The sequence below is a fragment of the Hyperolius riggenbachi genome, chromosome 6 (genome assembly GCF_040937935.1).
Source record: "Hyperolius riggenbachi isolate aHypRig1 chromosome 6, aHypRig1.pri, whole genome shotgun sequence".
Taxonomy (NCBI): domain Eukaryota; kingdom Metazoa; phylum Chordata; class Amphibia; order Anura; family Hyperoliidae; genus Hyperolius; species Hyperolius riggenbachi.
The window spans coordinates 333,036,553-333,053,764 of NC_090651.1; the positions used below are offsets into that span (position 1 = coordinate 333,036,553).

Here is a 17,212-nt window from a genome sequence, read left to right on the forward strand (position 1 = left end):
TCCTGAAAGAGGGGCAAGGTTCCCAAAGACGCACTCACCCTTTAAAAATGGGACAGTTAGGATCAATGGTGGTAAATACTTCATGTGACATCTCTAGGCCAATGACAAACAAAACAAGCTCAACCACAGAGCAGGAATACAGTGCACACAGTACCAATACATTGATTAGAGTCTGCTGTGAGTCACTAAAACAAAACCCCGTAAACAGCAGAGTAGGCCGCAGAAGCTGACGACACACACTACAAACATAACCATTCTAATCCACACACTGTCACACTCACACAAGCCTCCCAGCTTCCCCCACAGTCAGGAAGCCTGACAGATCACGTGACCTTCTCACACAGAGAGCAGAGCCGCCCTTCTGGCGGGAAGACTCACAGCGAGGCGCACAGTAATTGGCCAGCCTCGTTCTGGTGTGCCGTCGCGTCACGTGAGGGCGCTGTGCTTCCGAGATTCGGGGTGGGTGACGTGATTGGCGTAGCGGCGGTAGCCAGTGAGGTGACAGGATGCTGGAAGGTTCCCGGATTGAGCGCGGCGGAGGAGAGCTGTGTGTGTAAGTGCGGGGGAGGGTTGCTTACCTGTCCGGGCTAGCGGGGGCGCTCTGTGCAGAGTGTGAGGTGCTGAGGCGGGGTAGGCCTCACGCCGGTGATCTGTGGCCGGAATGTATAGGGTGATGCAGGCTGGCGGCCGCTGCCCATTCTCTGTGCAGTCTGATTGTTCTGCTACAGCCATACGGATTGCATGTCCGCTCAGTATACAATTTTATGTTGCTTTCCTGAAATGTTAGGTAAGGTAAAGGGACTCAGAGACGAACAACATAATAGATTCATACACACCTGGGGCTTCCTCCAGCCCCATCCCCGCCGGTACCGGGTCCCGTCACTTCCGCCAGATGCAACCAGTTTTCTGCATGCGCATTGACTCCCTCCGTCTCGCCGGCGCCTGCTTTACGCATGTGCCTGCACAGTACAGAGGGAGCGCACTGCACCTGTATTGACTGTCCGAAGTGACGGGTACCGGCGATACTGAGGACGGTGACGCGGGAGCGATCTGTGCGGATGGAGCTGGAGGAAGCCCCAGTTATGTATAAACCTATTATGTTGTCACTTGAGTTTCTTTAAAGGATACATCCAAGCAGTACAAAAAAAAAAAGCATTTACCTGGGGCTTCCTACAGCCCCTGGCAGCCGTCCTGTACCCTCACTGGAGCTCCGGTGGATCCCGATCTCCGCTGGCGAAGCCAAACTCTCCAGGTCGGGTTTCGAGTCGGCTTCTTCTGCGCTCCACGGCGCGGGTCACGTGGTCTACCCGATGTCATTAGGACGGTACTGCACAGGCGCAGTAGTTCTGGACCTGCGCAGTATTGTCCTAATGACGCCGTGTAGTGCAGAAGAAGCCAACACGGAACCGACCTGGCGAGGTCAGCTTCGCCAGCGGAGGAGACTGGGAGCCACCGGCATTGCAGCGAGGGCACAGGTCGGCTGCCAGGGGCTGGAGGAAGCCCTAGGTAAGTGGATTTTTTTTTTTGTGTTGCTTGGACATATCCTTTAAACAGACACTGAAGCGAAAAAAAATATGATATAGGGAATTGGTTGTGCACTATGAATAATTACTAGAAAATTAGCAGCAAAGAAAATATCCTCATATTTTTATTTTCAGGTATACAGTGTTTTATCTAACACTGCATCATTCTCTAATATGTGCAGATTACACAACACTCAGCATTCAAAATAATTCATTCAGAGCAGTCTGTGAACTAATGACCTCTCCTCTGGCAGAGAAAACGTAATTAGTTCACTTACAGTTGAGATAATAAAAGTCAGATAACAGCCCTCTCCACAACTTTGAAAGTGGTAGAGATTAATGGCTATGCACAAAGCATAGAGATAACTAGAGTTTCTTAACTCTTCCTGTACTGGAAACAATTAGACTGATATATCTGATCTTAATGTTTTATTTCTTAGCTGTACTACACATACAAATCATAATATCTTAATTTTTTTTTTGATTCAGTGGCTCTGGTCAGTGCACCCTTTTTGATGAATATTTCCTTTGTATTGGTGTTTAAAGGATACCAGGTGTGAAATAATCTAGAGAAATGGGTTCTCCTCTGCAGTCTAACTAAATGCCCCTCTGGCAGCCTCATCCAGGTCGCCGGAGTCTGGCACTACTGTGCAGACTGGGCTGTGCGTGTCCTACAGTGCGTGGCTGGGAGCCCTCTGCACGTGCGTGTGATGTCACTGTCATGCACAGTGCGCTCCCAACCATGGGCGCGTGATGTAGGATGTGTGCAGTAGTGCCCGACTTCGGCGATCCGGAAGAGGTGTTTAGGTAGACTGCTGGGGCAGAGAGGAGAATCGGTAGGCATCAGAACAGGTAACGGCATATGCCTGCTTCCCCCGTTTCTCTAGGTTATTTCACATCTGGTATTTTTTAAAGTGAACCAGAGACGAAGCACCCTCATGTATTTTACCATATATATCAGGGGGGACATTCGAGAAAACACCTACCCTGCTCTTTCATTCTTCACTGTTCAGCTTGCTTCTTATCAGCCCTGATAAAATCCCTAACTGAGCATTCAGTCTGGCTTTACTCAGGAATCATTATAGCGGAGTCTGTCTCCTCTGATGTCTTTTCAAGCCCAAGCCTGCCCCCTTCTGGCTCTGCTCAGGAATCATAGTTGAGTCATGATAGCAAAGCCAGACTGAATGCTCAGTCAGGGATTTTACCAGGGCTGATTAGAAGCAAGCTGAAAAGTGAAGAATGAAACGGAGAGCAGGGTAGGCGTTTTCTCAGTTCCCACTGATATATATATGGTAAAATACATGAGGATGCTTCGTCTCTGGTTCACTTTAAAGGATACCAGAGTTGAAAAGATTAGGAGAAACGGGGAGCCTGGCTGTGCGTGTAGAGTGTTCACACACTGTAGGATGCGCGCAGCTGGCACAGCACCTGCGCACTGATGCCCAACTCTGGCAACCCGGAAGAGGCTGCTGGGAGCATTTAGTTACGAAAGGAGAGGGACAGAGGAAAACAAGGGAGCAGTGGCCATCACAACAGCTCCCCGTATGTCTGCCCCCCTATTTCTTCTAATATTCTCAGCTCTGGTATCCTTAAAAGCTCTGCTGTGCAAGATCATTTCATTTAGCATGTAGATTTAGGCTCCTTTGCCACCACGAAGCGCACTTGCACGCAGAATCGTGCTGCAATTCAATTGTGCTTTCTTTAGTTGCCACACGTGGGAATTGTGCTGTGCACCAATCGGGAATGTACTGTGCTTGCACTGAGAATTGTGCAGGCCAGTGATTGCGTTTGTGGAAACATGTAAACATGCTACTGGAAAAGGCTCAGCGGATCTTTCAGAAACAGTCTTATCAGTCTGCGGACAGCGTGTACACTTGCTACTGTTGGCAGAAAGTCCGCCCAACAGGAGTGTCTAACAAACCCGTTGTTTGCTACAGTATGGCGTGTGTATGCGCCTTAAAGGGACCCTGAGCCGTGCCTGAAATGAAGAGTACACTTACCTGGGGCTTCTTCCAGCTCACCGTAGGCGGCAAGGTCCTCCCAGCTCCTCTCCTTGTGCCTCCGCCGGCCCCCCGTTACCGGCAACATCCAGGCCGGGTGTCAGGCCGGCTCTTCCTGGTCGGTGAGCTGGAATAAGCCCCAGGTAAGTGTACTATTTTAATTTCAGGCACTGCTCAGGGTCCCTTTAAGTTATCACAAGTGTAATTTGATATCATGTTTCAGCACATATATTCCACAGTCCTTGACTGACACAGCTAATATGTAAACAGAGGGTGTTACCCCTTTCTCTGCTTCCATGAAACCAGGAAGTAGACACTGTAGATTTATTGCAGGAGTTCTGTAAGCTGTAGCAAAGAAAATGTTATGTTATGTTGCATATCGTTTAGAGGAGAGAGGAAGTTCTGAGTTTAGGTCCGCTTTAAAGGAAACTAGGCACCAAATTCTCAAATTATATCAACTGACCCTCCCCCCTAAGGGATGTTTGTAAATGGGGGGGGGGGGGGGGTTTGAAGGCTTTGCTTACTTTTGGAGAGGCTGCTCCCTAGCCCACTGGCTTTATGCTGTCATCCATCTTTTCCAGGTAGAGCAGCAGATTTAAGCTTCTGGCAGTGTTGCATGTTTCTGATCGCTGCAATGCATGCTGGGAGATGTACTCCTTCGATATGAGTACATCTGCCAGCCACAGATGTACTTCGGTGGAAGGACTACAACTCCTTAAACTTGCATCTACGGTCCTCCCTGGAGAATATGAATGAGAGCATATAGATGGGGGTCAGGGAGCAGCCCCCTGGACCTGTGTGGACACCCCCAACCCCCCCCTCCCTGCAAAACCATTTACGGATTTTGATTAGGGAAGGTTCATTTTTATATATTATGATAAAAAGGTGGTTGGTGTACAATAAAAATATGAACATCACTTTGGCTGAAGCGTCGTAGAGACGATGCAATTTTTTGACAGATTTACTGTCACATCGACTGTTTCCAACACGTCTGATCTGATTTCCGATACATTTTCCTTTCACTGCTGTGGAAAATCGATTGGAGATCAGACCGGACATGTTGGAAATAGTCGATCTGACAGTAAATCTGTCAGAAAATTGCATTGTCTGTGCCTAGCATTAGACATACATAATTGCTGTCATCCACAGGGATCACTACCCAATTCCTCATGCAACAGGTGAAGTAATGTGTCCCCATCCTACAGGCTTAACAGTACAATGTTACTATGGAGTTGGAAAGATGGATGATGTGTGGCACATGTCAGAACGGATTCCAGTAGGTCTGGGTGAGAACAATATGCTTAGGGGTCGATGATCCTTGTCACTGATGCTGTATCTTTAGGTCACATCAGGGGTGGGTGGTCCTGTACCCATGCTAGAATCTCGGCCAAGACTACCCTGGCCTCATGCCGATAGGCGTCGGGAAGATGACTCCCCCAGGACCGCCTAACGCCGATCGGCGTCAAGTCCTGGGGGTGGAGATTAGCGGGGATCCCGCTGAGTGACAGAGCTCTGCTCCGAGACAAGCCTGCTAGCCCGCGATTGTGGCTAGCATGCTGTTAGAAGAAAAAAACACGCACACACTCACACACTCTCTCTCTTTCTCACTTTAAATGGGATACAGAGCTGCCAATCATATGCTGACAGTGCATGTCTGCTTCCCACCTCTGCCCATCCCATGCTGACAGTACATTTCCTGTTTCGCTTGAGCCGCCCATGCCACGCTGATAGCGCATGTCCTGTCTCATGTATTAGGGGAGTGTGAGGGACACTGTGCTATGAAGATTGTACTTTCTGGCAAATTAATAAAACAAAATGGTTAAAGCATGACTGCTTTGCTTTAAAAAAAAAAGCTCCTAAATGCCATTTATTTTAATAAAATGATGGTGGTGACAAGGTTACCACTGCTCCAAGTATGCACTATCCCAGGGGGCAGTGGAGCAGCACGGTTTCTGGATGGGTAGAGATATGGCTGAGCTGCTGCTTACCACTCCTCCCAATCAGGACACAGAAGGGGGACATAATGGAGCTGCCACTAAATTATCTGTTGTGGTCATTGTAGGGAGTTTTGGACAGCAGTCTCTATGAAGTCTGTAAAGGAGTCTCCTGATTGTCAGAAGTATAACTTAAAGTGGTAAGTTTTTTTTTTTTTTGTTGTTGTTTTTTTTTTCCTCCCCAACCTACATGATTGAAGGGAGGCAGTACTGTAGTTTAAAATTTAAACTGAACAGGGGTTTTAACATAAACCTGAAATGGGGGCTTCCTCTCCCCCGGTAGTCTTTGAGGTCCCTCGGGTCCACTCCGTTTCTTTTTGTTTGTTTTTTTGCTGGTTGGGAGCACTCTGCATATGTGCAGTTTGTAAAGACTTGTAACTGTGCATGTGCAGTGTGATCATAGAAACGCATGCACTGTAGTGTGTGACCTAAACAGGTTCGGTACTTCAATTGATATAATAATAATAATAATAATCCGAACATTTATATAGCGCTTTTCTCCTGTTGGACTCAAAGCGCTCAAGAGCTGCACCCACTGGGACGCGCTCAGGAGGCCGCCCTGCAGTGTTAGGGAGTCTTGCTTTGAACTCCTTACTGAATAGGTACTGACCCTAGCCAGGATTCGAACCCTGGTCTCCCATGTCAAAGGCAGTGCCCTTAAGGGGCCCATACACCTAACGATTAACCTGCCGATATACAGCCGATCTGATCACAGTAATCGAATCAGCTGTGAAATGGCCACGCACACCGCTGACAGAACAATCGATTTCTGTCCTAAATCGATCGTTCCCGTTGATCCGTCCAGAAGATTTTTCTCGATCGCCAGCGGGTCGGAAGTGCGTCGATAGCGGCGTTCGAATGCCGGCGACCGACACTACAGTGGGTATACATTACCTGCTCCGGCCGGCGCGAGTCCCCTGGTCTCTGCTTTCTTCTCCGCTCCGGACCGTTCCTGCAGCTACACAGAACTTCCTGTCCCGGCAGGAAGTTTAAACAGTAGAGCGCCCTCTACTGTTTAAACTTCCCCTGGACAGGAAGTTCAGTAGCTGCAGGAACGGTCCGGAGCGGAGAAGAAGACAGCAGAGACCAGGGGACTCACGCTGTCCGGAGCAGGTAATATATGCGGGGGGGGGGGGGGGGCACGGCAGCTCCACAGATTGTGATCGGTTTCAGGCTGAAATCGATTCACAATCTGTTTGCAGTAAAGGTGGCCACACCTTCGATCAGAGAGGGATCTATCTGTTGGTCGAATTTGATGGCAAATCGACCAGTGTATGGCCAGACATTGTTCGCTATGTAATGGCCAATTATTGAAAACTAATATGGTAAGTGGGAGAAACACACTTTATCTTTAAGGAGAACCAGAGATGAATAAAACAATAGATTTATACATACCTGGGGCTTCCTCCAGCCCCATCAGCCTGGATCGCTCCCACGTCGCCTTTCTCCACTGCCTCTATCCGCCGGTACCGGGTCCCGTCATTTCGGCCAGTCAGAGCCAGTCGACACAAGCGCAGTGTGAATGCGTACAACTGGCCGCGTCCGGCGGAAGTGACGGGACCCGGTACCGGCGATAGAGGCAGTGGAGGATGGCGGCGTGGGAGCGATCCAGGCTGATGGGGCTGGAGGAAGCCCGAGGTATCTGTATAAAATATTTCTAATATTTCTATTTTTCATCCTTGTTCCCTTTAAAGAAAATCTGTATGGAGGAAAAAACCCTCCCCTGGGGGGTACTCACCAGGGGTGGGGGAAGCCCCCGGATCCTATTGAGGCTTTCCCCGTCCTCCTCGGTCCCACGGTGGCAGAGATAAAGCTCCCGAGCAGCGGGGATGTAAATATTTACCTTTCCGGCTCCCGCGCAGTATCGGCTATCCACCACGGAGATGGGTGGAAATAGCCGGTCGCTGTCAGGCCGCTCTACTACGCAGACGCAAGTCGCCAGCGCAATACAGCAGACCCGATGGAGATTGGCTATTTTCGCCTATCTTCGTGCGTAAAAGCCGCAACAGTGCCCCCGCAGGAGCCAGGAAAGGTAAATAAATTTGAGCTTGTTGAGGGAGGATTCTGGGACACTTCGGGGGGAGCCAGCGCTGGACTGCCTGCAGCTACAAGGGAAGGGGGAAGCCTCATTGGGACCCTGAGGCTTCCCCCTCCCGAGGTGAGCACCCCCCCCCCCCCCCAGGGGAACTTTTTTTTTTTTTGATACAGAGTCTTTAAGCAATGGCTGAGCGCATTGTTCCCTTTTTTGCCTTGCCTGTCAGAATCTGCTGCGTTGAGCGTTTTTGTCGTCTCCCTTCTCTCCATAGCAACTTTACATGGTGCTTAGCTGTAGCAAAAAGTCACGCGTGTATGTGTTTGTGCATTGGGATCAGATCCTGATTAACCTCCTTAGCGGTAACCCCGTGTGTGACACGGGGTAAGCCGCCGGAGGGTGCCGCTCAGGCCCTGCTGGGCCGATTTACATAATTTTTTTTTTTTGCTGGACGCAGCTAGCACTTTGCTAGCTGCGCCAGCACCCCGATCGCCGCCGCCCCCCCGCGCCCGATCGCCGCTATCGGGTGCGGAGTGCGGCCCCCCCCCCCCCCCCCAGACCCCGTGCGCTGCCTGGCCAATCAGTGCCAGGCAGCGCCGAGGGGTGGATCGGGACTCCCAATGACGTCGGCGACGTCATCCCGCCATGGCGACGGGGGTAGCCCTCCAGGAAATCCCGTTCTTTGAACGGGATTTCCTGATCGGAGATCGCCGAAGGCGATCGAAGAGGGTGGGGGGATGCCGCTGAGCAGCGGCTATCATGTAGCGAGCCCTGGGCTCGCTACATGATTTAAACAAAAAAATAAAAAAAAACTGCTGCGCTTCCCCCTGGCGGAATTTTTCATACCGCCAAGGGGGTTAATACTGATGACAGTAATTAAAAGTGCTGATGTAATTTTAGATTTCTGGTCTACAGAGTTAGCCTGCCCACATTATGCCAAGCTCTTACGCTGAGGTTTCTTGTCCTCCCTAGTGTATAAATCTCTTCACTGAACATGGAGGTTTTATACTTTCAAAATCTGAAGTCTGTTTGCGCATTCCTTCAACTTATCTGGACTGAAGAAGTTGCTTGGATCAGTACCAAAGTCTTCTGGAAAGCAAATAGAAAATGTCCAATTGAAACTGCCGTATTTTCCTTTGGTTAGTCCTGGACTTGGATTTATGAGAACATTCACAAAGTGTGTGTGTGTGTGTGTGTGTGTGTAGGTGAGTGTGTGTGTTCACCTGGACTGGATGGAATGGTTTGAGGCAGGGAACACACTTGGCTGTTTTCGTGCGCGTTTTCTGCACAGAAAAACTGAGGACTCATGTTAATCAATGGGCTAGTACACACTTACTGTGGTGTTCGCGCGCAGAAAAAAAACTGACTTTCTGCATCGTGATTCTGCAAATTTTGGCAGTTTTCTGTATCAATTACATCAGCTGCTGTGAAAAACGCGCGCGTTTTCCTGCATGGAAACACACTTGGTGTGCAGAAAAAGTATGCAGAAAAACGCACGCGGAAAACGGAAAGTCAAGTGTGTTCCCTGCCTGAGTTTCCAGGCTAACTAAGGGCCCTTTTCCACTAAAGGCGATTCGAACCAAACTGCAAAATGCTAGCGATTTTTAAATCGCTTGGTTGTCAATTTAGCATTGGAATCGTGGTAGCTATTTTCCACTAAAGATGCTGAGAAGGGTGTTGGGAAAATTAAATGCTTAAAGGGACACTTAAGTTTATTTTTTTATTAGTTTTCGCTAACAGGCCTGACCACGTGTATTTTTCCTTGCATTCCAGTCCGCAATCGTGTCCTGCGCAGGATGCTATTGAGGATGTGAACTTGAAGGCTACGCGTGGCCAGGCCTGCACAGGGGCAGAAAGCCCGCCGACTCCCTGTCAGCAAAAACAACACAAATAGCTGGCATTGGGAGACCGGAGGCTCCGTGAGTGACTGTGAGGGCACAGGACGGTTGGAGGGGGCTGGTGGAAACCCCAGGCAAGTAAAACTGCTATATTTTTTTTTTTTTTTTTTTTTTAAATTCCTGGCTTAAGTGTCCCTTTTTAAGTACACATTTTATTATTTAATGGCGCCAACATCTTCCGCAGCGCTTTAGAGTACATAGTCTTATCCAGGGCTGTGGAGTCGGAGTTGTGGAGTCGGAGCAATTTTGGGTGTCTGGAGTCGGAGTCGGGAAAAAATGCACCGGCTCCGACTCCTAATGAATTTGTAACTGTAATTAAAATAGAAAATATAATAAAATGTTCTATTTCTCAGATAATAGTCATTACAAATAATGTATATATACAGTAATAGCTGTGCTCAGTCCACAAAAACGAATTAAACCAATCAAAATTAGTTACTTGTGCTGCTTCAATAAAGCAGTCTCCGTATTTTTAAAGTCAGATGTACATATCTGATTGTGACTGTACAGTATATATGATGTGTACACAGGAATCTCTTTTATATATACTAAATAATGTCTATGCTGTAAGAATAAAGCCTGATGTGTAGCCGTGTGAGATGGTCAATGAGATGGAAATAATTCTGCATTGATGCTGGTTTATGCAAATGTATGCACACTCTTTGCTCATGAAATCAAATCATTTGATATGTTGTTAAAATTTGGTTTGGTGACTACGAATTAAATGGTACCTGAGACGGATGAAAAGAAGAGTGTTATACATACCTGGGGCTTCTTCCAACCTCTTTCAGGCTAATCAGTCCCTCGCTGTCCTCCTTCACCACCTTGAAATTCTGCTATGAGTCCCGGTAATTCAGCCAGTCAGAGCAGTCTGGCTACGTGCCGCTTCCACAGCCAGGAGCATTCTGCACCTGCGCAATAGTGCTGCGCAGGTGTAGTACGCCCCCGACGGCGGAGTATGTGCATGCGCACTACACCAGACTGGCTCAAGTACCTGGACTCATTGCAGAAGATCCAGGTGGCGAAGGAGGACAGCGAGGGACTGATTAGCCTGAAGGGGGCTGGAGGAAGCCCCAGGTACTGTATGTATAAAACTTTAATTTCATCTGTCTCAGGTTTACTTTGGTACACAGTAGTACTATACTCTACATATGCACTCCCCACAGAGCTGCAGGGAATCCACTGAGAATGTTGTGCACATTGAACAGAGAGGTGTTGTCTGTCACCCATAAACCTTGTTCAGATTGTGCATGAAGAATGTGTAATAGAGGAAGAATCTCTTATTCCCCTGCAGAGTACCTGCACATCACTCTTACATGTACCCACAGTCACATTGCCTAGGGCCTGATAGATGTTCTTTGTTCCGGTTTGTACCTTTTACAAGTACTCTTACCAAGGACTAGTTTTAGTCTAAAGGGAATAAATATAGTAGTCTACATATCCTTCTCACTTCAGTTGTCTTGTAAAATTCCTAAGCGTTGGCAGTTAAGCGACGAATTTCACGTTAAATACTTTTAATCAACAAAATTGTAATATGCAAATTAGAGAAGTCGGAGTCGGTGGAATCCTAAACTGAGGAGTCGGTGGATTTTTAGACCGACTCCACAGCCCTGGTCTTATCACTAACTGTCCCTCAGTGGGGCTCACAGTCTAATCCTTACCATAGTCATACCGTATGTCCATCGTAATTTAAAGGTGCCCATACACCGAGTTTCTCATTCGATTCCTTGCAGATTTGATTCATCTGCTGGGATTAGAGTCCCCAAAATGGCAAATCGATCATTTTTGGCTAAAAATCTATGGAAAGTATCAATTGGACAGGTTGTATAATATAAAACAATTGGGGGCAGGGCAAGAGCATTGGCAGTTCGATGGCTGATAGCTTTGCACTGCATCGAACAGTGCAACTGCAGTTCGATCTATTTTCTATAGATTCCCGGCTGGAATGTGTTGGAAATTGATATTCAGTGTATATTAGGAAACCATTCCTTCTGAATTTATCCTTTTTCGGAAAGAAATTGGTCATTTTAAAACATTGGGTGGAAATATGTGTATGGCCAACTTAAGGCCAGTTTATAGTGAAGCCTATTAACTTATATGCATGTTTTTGAGATGTGGAGGAAACCCACACAGACATGGGGAGATCCTACAAACTCCTGGCAGAGAGTGCTCTGGCTGGGATTCAAGCGCTGCAGATTACGCCACTGAATAATTGCTTACGACTCTGATTACATGGCGCTGGCTGTAATGCATAACACTACGAAAGTAATTGACTGCTGACACAAATTAGGTCAATATTAGTCATGGATCAAATTAGGTTATTACAAGATTGCAATTGGTTGTTGCAACTTGGAATTGGTAAATTTTACCGACTCTGGTGACCCAAATATTAATTTCTGACTCCAAATTAAAGTCTTATTCCACCGCCTTGGTAACCACTCTCGACCGAATGGCGGCTGCAGTGACTCTCTTCCTCCGTCACGCCATATGGGAGGCAATATTTGCAGGGAACGAGTGCGAAGTCCCTGCAGTAAACACAAGGGGCTGCCGCGATCAGCTGCAAGTTGTATGACTGAGCAATACACCATTAAAGTTGTGAAGTGCGGTACTGTAAAAAATGGCCTGGTCACTAGGGTGGTATAAAAATCTGGTCCTCAAGTGCTGGTTTGAAACAGAGGTCCTTTAATACAGAAAGTCTTTGGCTTAGTGAATACAACCTTTTGATATAAGGTCATGTCTGAGATCAGAAAAAAATGGAGGTCAACCTAGCACAAACAGACATCAGAGGTGAACTTTAGCTGATGTCAAACTGACGTAAACAGCCTGTGTAAACTAGATTTGTATGTATCTCCTCCATGGTTTAGCTGGCAAGAGGCTGAGCACATGCAGTATAGGTTTTTCCATTTCTGCTAAGAAAAAGGCCCCATAAACGCCTATTTGCATAATGTGTAAAAGGGTGTTTTGAGTGATTACAGTAGAATCCCTAGTATAGTAAACTTCAAGGGACCCGGCCAAGTAGTTCACTATATCAGAAGTGATACATTGTATAGTCATACAGGCGCATGGTCAGGACCCAAGGGCTAAATGTACTATAACAATTGAGGAGCTATTTATAATACTCAACTTTGTATTTTATATAATTGAGGAGTGTGATCATTTCCTAGCTCACGTTTTAATTTTTGTTTCCACAGCACTTAAGAAGACCTTTAAGATTTTGGATCAGCCATGGCGGAGGGTGTCCAGGCTCCAGTTGTGTTTCAGCACCAGTACATGTGCTCAGAGTGTGGTGTTCTATACAATACATTGGAAGATGTCTTGGTTCACCAGCAGAACCACGTTGGCGGAGGTGTGCAAGCAACATTGTCTCAGGATGTGTCTCTGGAACTGGGAGAAATGCAAGGTTTAGTCCAGGAAAACCAATACCAGTGTCTAGAGTGTGGACAATTTCTTTTGTCACCGGATGAGCTTCTGCATCACCAAGAATTGCACATGCGGGAATTTACGCACCCTCCTGCTCCTCCAATATCAAATAGCCAGATCCACTACCAGTGCTCTGAATGTAAAGAACTCTTTACCACCCCGCAAATGTGGGTTGCTCATCGCCACAAGCATGAAAAACCAGAGCATCGGCCTCAACAAAGTGTCATTCTTCAAAGTGGAACCAGCATCCAGGCTTTGCTCGGCCTCCAAAATGTTCTCCTGGATGAGAGGGCTTTAAATGGCTGGAGTGTAGAACTTCCAGCGGTTGTAGCAGCCACCGAGAATACCGCAGAGCCTGTACCCCAAGGTCACCCAGTGGCGGCTGGTAACTTGCCTATACAGGGAACTGTGGTACAGATCTCAGATATGCACCCATACGAATGCTCAGAATGCAACCAGGTATTCCACACACCTGAAGAATTTCTTGACCATCAGGGTCGTCACTTCACTGTGTCTGAGAAAGAGACTTCAGCTTCGCCCTTATACAGCAGTTCTGAAAATGCAGCTCCCTCTCCCAGTATTATTGAGAAATTGCGGAAAGACTGGATGATCGAAGAAAAGGAAGAAATTGTTGGCGAAGGCTTGGGGTCAATGAATCTTGCCTACAGCTGCGAGGAGTGCAAAAAGGAATTCATCACTGCAAAGTACCTCCGGAAACACCGCAAGGAACAGCATAGTGCAGAGTTTCCATGTCCAGACTGTGATCGATACTTTACTTCATCCAATCGTTTGCAGTCTCACCGGCGTGTGCATGTGGAAGGAAACTTGCAGTGCCCCAATTGCTACAGAGTGTTTAAGAAGGAGGCCTCTTTGGAACAGCACATGCGGGTGCATCGAGGGGAGTCTCTTTACCTTTGTGTGGACTGCGGCTTAGGTTTTGGTACAGAAATTACATTGATCATGCATCGGAAAAACCACATGGCAGATCCCTTACATCACTGCCACTGTGGAAAGACTTTTAGCAACATGACCAAGTTTCTGTATCACCGAAGGACTCACTCTGGTAAAAGTGGGGTCCCCACACCCAAATCTGAGAAACCCACCGTCTCCCTGGAGACGCCTGCCCCTCTTTCTGATCCTCTGCCGACTTTATCCATTGTGCCTCCTACGAGTTTATCTGCTCCATCGCCTCCGCCTCATCCGGTGGCCGTACAGAACATTGCCCAGAACATTGCCCAGAACATTGCCCAGAACATTGTCCATAACTTGCAAGCCCAAGAAAACGGATTTGCCCTGCAAGTTTCAGCCAAAGAGCCCAAGAGTAAGCCTGAACGTCAGGTTCTGAACTTCAAGTGTCCGCAGTGTAGCAAACAATTCCCCACCCGCCTGAAAATGGTACGACACAGGCGCCAGATACATGCCCTGGAGAAGAAGCACAAATGCAATGTGTGCAGCAAATACTTTAAGAAGCAGATGCACTTACAGAACCACATGCGTACTCATACCAGCAAACGTTCATTCAAGTGTGCGGAGTGTAGGAAGGCCTTCACTTCCTTGGCCAAACTAACGCGGCATCGCCTTGTTCATACCAGAGAAAAACCCTACAAATGTGAGGTGTGTGGTCGCTCCTTTGAGCATAGCTTTAACCTGCAGGCACATCGAGCCTTGCACACTGGCTCGTCCACTCCCTTCTCTTGTAACGCCTGTGATCTAGAATTCAGCAGAGCTTCGAGACTTCTATTGCACCAAATTAAGCACACCAACATTCCGCCTTTCAATTGTCCAGATTGCAGTCAGACCTTCTTACGCAAGAAAATGTTCCAGTTGCACCAGCTGGAGCATCAGGGCAAAGCCGCTATCTATTGTAAGGAGTGTGCATTTGTTTGTGCTGAAGAATCTCAACTTGCCAGCCACACTTGTCGCATCAGGAAGGTCTTCCCGAATAAGTGCCGCACTTGTGGCAAACAGCTCAACTCTAGTTCCAGTTTTAATCTTCACCTCTTACTCCATAGCAGGCAGCAGCCATTTAAGTGTCATGTCTGCGGAAAATGCTTTGCCAATCAGAAAGGGTTGATGCGGCACCAGCAGTGGCATTCAGGCATTCGACCTCACAAGTGCGGTGTCTGTGGTAAAGCATTTGTGGCAGCCTTCAGTTTGCACCTGCACCAGCGCGTTCATGCTAAGAAACGCACTTTCCCCTGCACACACTGTGGTAAGCATTTCCGGCGATCCGCACAATTGAAAGAGCATCGTGTTTTACATAAAGGTGAAAGACCCTATCGCTGTGAGGACTGTGGGAAGACTTTCATGAGGGCCGTTTACTTGGCAGAGCATAAACAGGTTCATGGCACGGAGCGGCGTCACACCTGCCTTGACTGTGGCAAAAAGTTCAAAAATTTGACTGACTTTTGCAACCATCGCAAAGTTCATGATCATGTTGTGACCCGGCCGCAACAGACAATAATGTGCACAGAACTGGGAGAGTCTATAGCCATTATTGAGAGTGTGGCGCCACTACCACTGGCTGAGACAATCGAAATCTACCAAGCAGCCCTCGGGGGAACTATTCAGGTGGAAGATGTCACATTATAGAAATACTTGTTAATCACCTCTGTTAATAAGTAATGGAACAGGATGTAATTTATTCCTGATATAAAAAGCTTATATTTATAAATTCTTGGTTGCCCTCTTATTTGACTGAGAAATCAAGAAAGGGTTCATGTCTTTATTACCTAACTAGCCTGGGATTACAGTGTACCTGAGGCGAACTGCAGGCAAAAAAAAAAAAGATAAGGCACAATACGGAAAATTTATATTGTGCTTTCCCTCTTGCGAGCGAAAAGCACAAGAGCTGCAGTCACCAGGACACGGTTTATAGGAGGTAGCAGTGTTGGGGAGTCTTGCCCAAGGTCTACTGAATAGATGCAGGCTTGCTGAAGAGCCAGGACTAAAAACCCTGGTCTCCACTGTCAGAGGCAAAGCCCTTAACCATTACACTATCCAGCCATTACATAAGAGATGTCCCACGTCGTCCTGGCCCCAATTGTTGACACACTTGGACCTCTGAGAGCCAACAAGGGGGGGGGATTTTTGATTGTGACTGTGCTCCATATGATGCACAAGAGGGCTTGTGTTGGTGCAGCACCATGCTTGTGCATGAAGAGGAGCTCGGTTGCGATCTTCAGGAGGGTCCCGGCAGCTGTGTTGGTCCGGAGAATGACTGGAGGACATTGGAAGTCTCTGGAGGATCCAGAGGCTTCCCTCTTCTGTGATTATCTAATTTTTTTTGTCTGATGTTCGCCTTGGGTTCTCTTAAAAGAAAATGGGCAGTGAAAGGAATATAGAAGTAGCTGTTAATATTGAAAGCTTTTGTCGACAAACTATTTTAAACTTTGGTTCAGCTCTGCCTGTTGCAAACACTATTAACAGCTTGCATAAATTTCCCTTACAGTGTCCCTTACAGATAATGCCACATGCGTTTGGCAAGCCTTCTGCCAGTTGCTCAGTGCAGAAGTGAAATTTTGAGTTAAAAGCTTTGTGGTCTATGCCACTAAATTGCTCAAAAGAATAGAAATTCCATGCTGGCTAACCATTCCATTCAGTTCAGTTACAACAATCGCTAGTGTATAGCCTGGTACACTCTTTCAATTATGCTTGGCCAATTACTGACAAATGTTATCACCTCCATGTAGTATGAGGGTCAGCAGATAATGAATACTATGAGCAGATTGTGTAGGTAAACCCTCATACTACATGGATGTGGCAAAATTGATCTGTGATTAACCAATCAATGAAATAGTGTACCAGGTTTTATGCTGGGAATACACCATACAATTTCCTGTTAGATTTAAGGCCCATACACACGTCGGATTTTTCCGAACGACATGTCGTTTGCACGTCCCATCGTTCAGTCATCCGCACGCTAAATCGGGCGTGTGTACAGACTGTCGTTCGGGTGAGAAGACTGGTTTTGAGCGATCCGACGTGTGTATGGGCCTTTACTTGCCAGATAATTTCCAACATGTTGGAAATTTATCTAACTATATCTGCCTAGCAATTCGGCATTGTTCTACTCAGCAGGAGATAACCAGAAGACAATGCACCAGAGATCATGACCAATCTCTACAGAAAATAATCTAAAGGGTGCGTACACACGCCATACCGCAGCAAACGATGGGTCTGTAAGACCCACCCGCTGGGCGGACGTTCAGCCGACAGGAACACGTGTGTACGCGCTGTCGGCAGACTGATAAGACTAATTCTGAACGATCCGCTGAGCGCGTACACACGTGTTACTGACGGCTGAACGTCCGCCCAGCGGAAGGGTCTGACCAACCCGTTGTTT

The 17,212-nt window shown here is 47.4% G+C and overlaps 1 protein-coding gene across 3 annotated transcripts; it reads left to right on the plus strand.

Moving 5' to 3' along the window:
• The first annotated feature begins 393 nt into the window (after positions 1–393).
• Positions 394–15,541, plus strand: LOC137521772 (zinc finger protein 574-like). 3 transcript variants are annotated; one of them, XM_068241488.1, is made up of 2 exons: positions 394–553; positions 12,639–15,541. In XM_068241488.1, exon 2 carries the CDS (start codon positions 12,673–12,675, stop codon positions 15,457–15,459), a length of 2,787 nt encoding a protein of 928 aa, XP_068097589.1. In that variant the 5' UTR covers positions 394–553; positions 12,639–12,672; the 3' UTR covers positions 15,460–15,541. The 3 variants fall into 3 exon arrangements, with proteins under 3 accessions (XP_068097589.1, XP_068097590.1, XP_068097591.1); XM_068241489.1 differs by lacking the exon at positions 394–553 and adding an exon at positions 686–787; XM_068241490.1 differs by lacking the exon at positions 394–553 and adding an exon at positions 5,639–5,657.
• The last annotated feature ends 1,671 nt before the right edge of the window (positions 15,542–17,212 follow it).

Excerpts from the sequence above, each read along its gene's own strand:
- LOC137521772 (XM_068241488.1), top strand. The coding sequence starts at position 12,673 with ATGGCGGAGGGTGTCCAGGCTCCAGTTGTGTTTCAGCACCAGTACATG.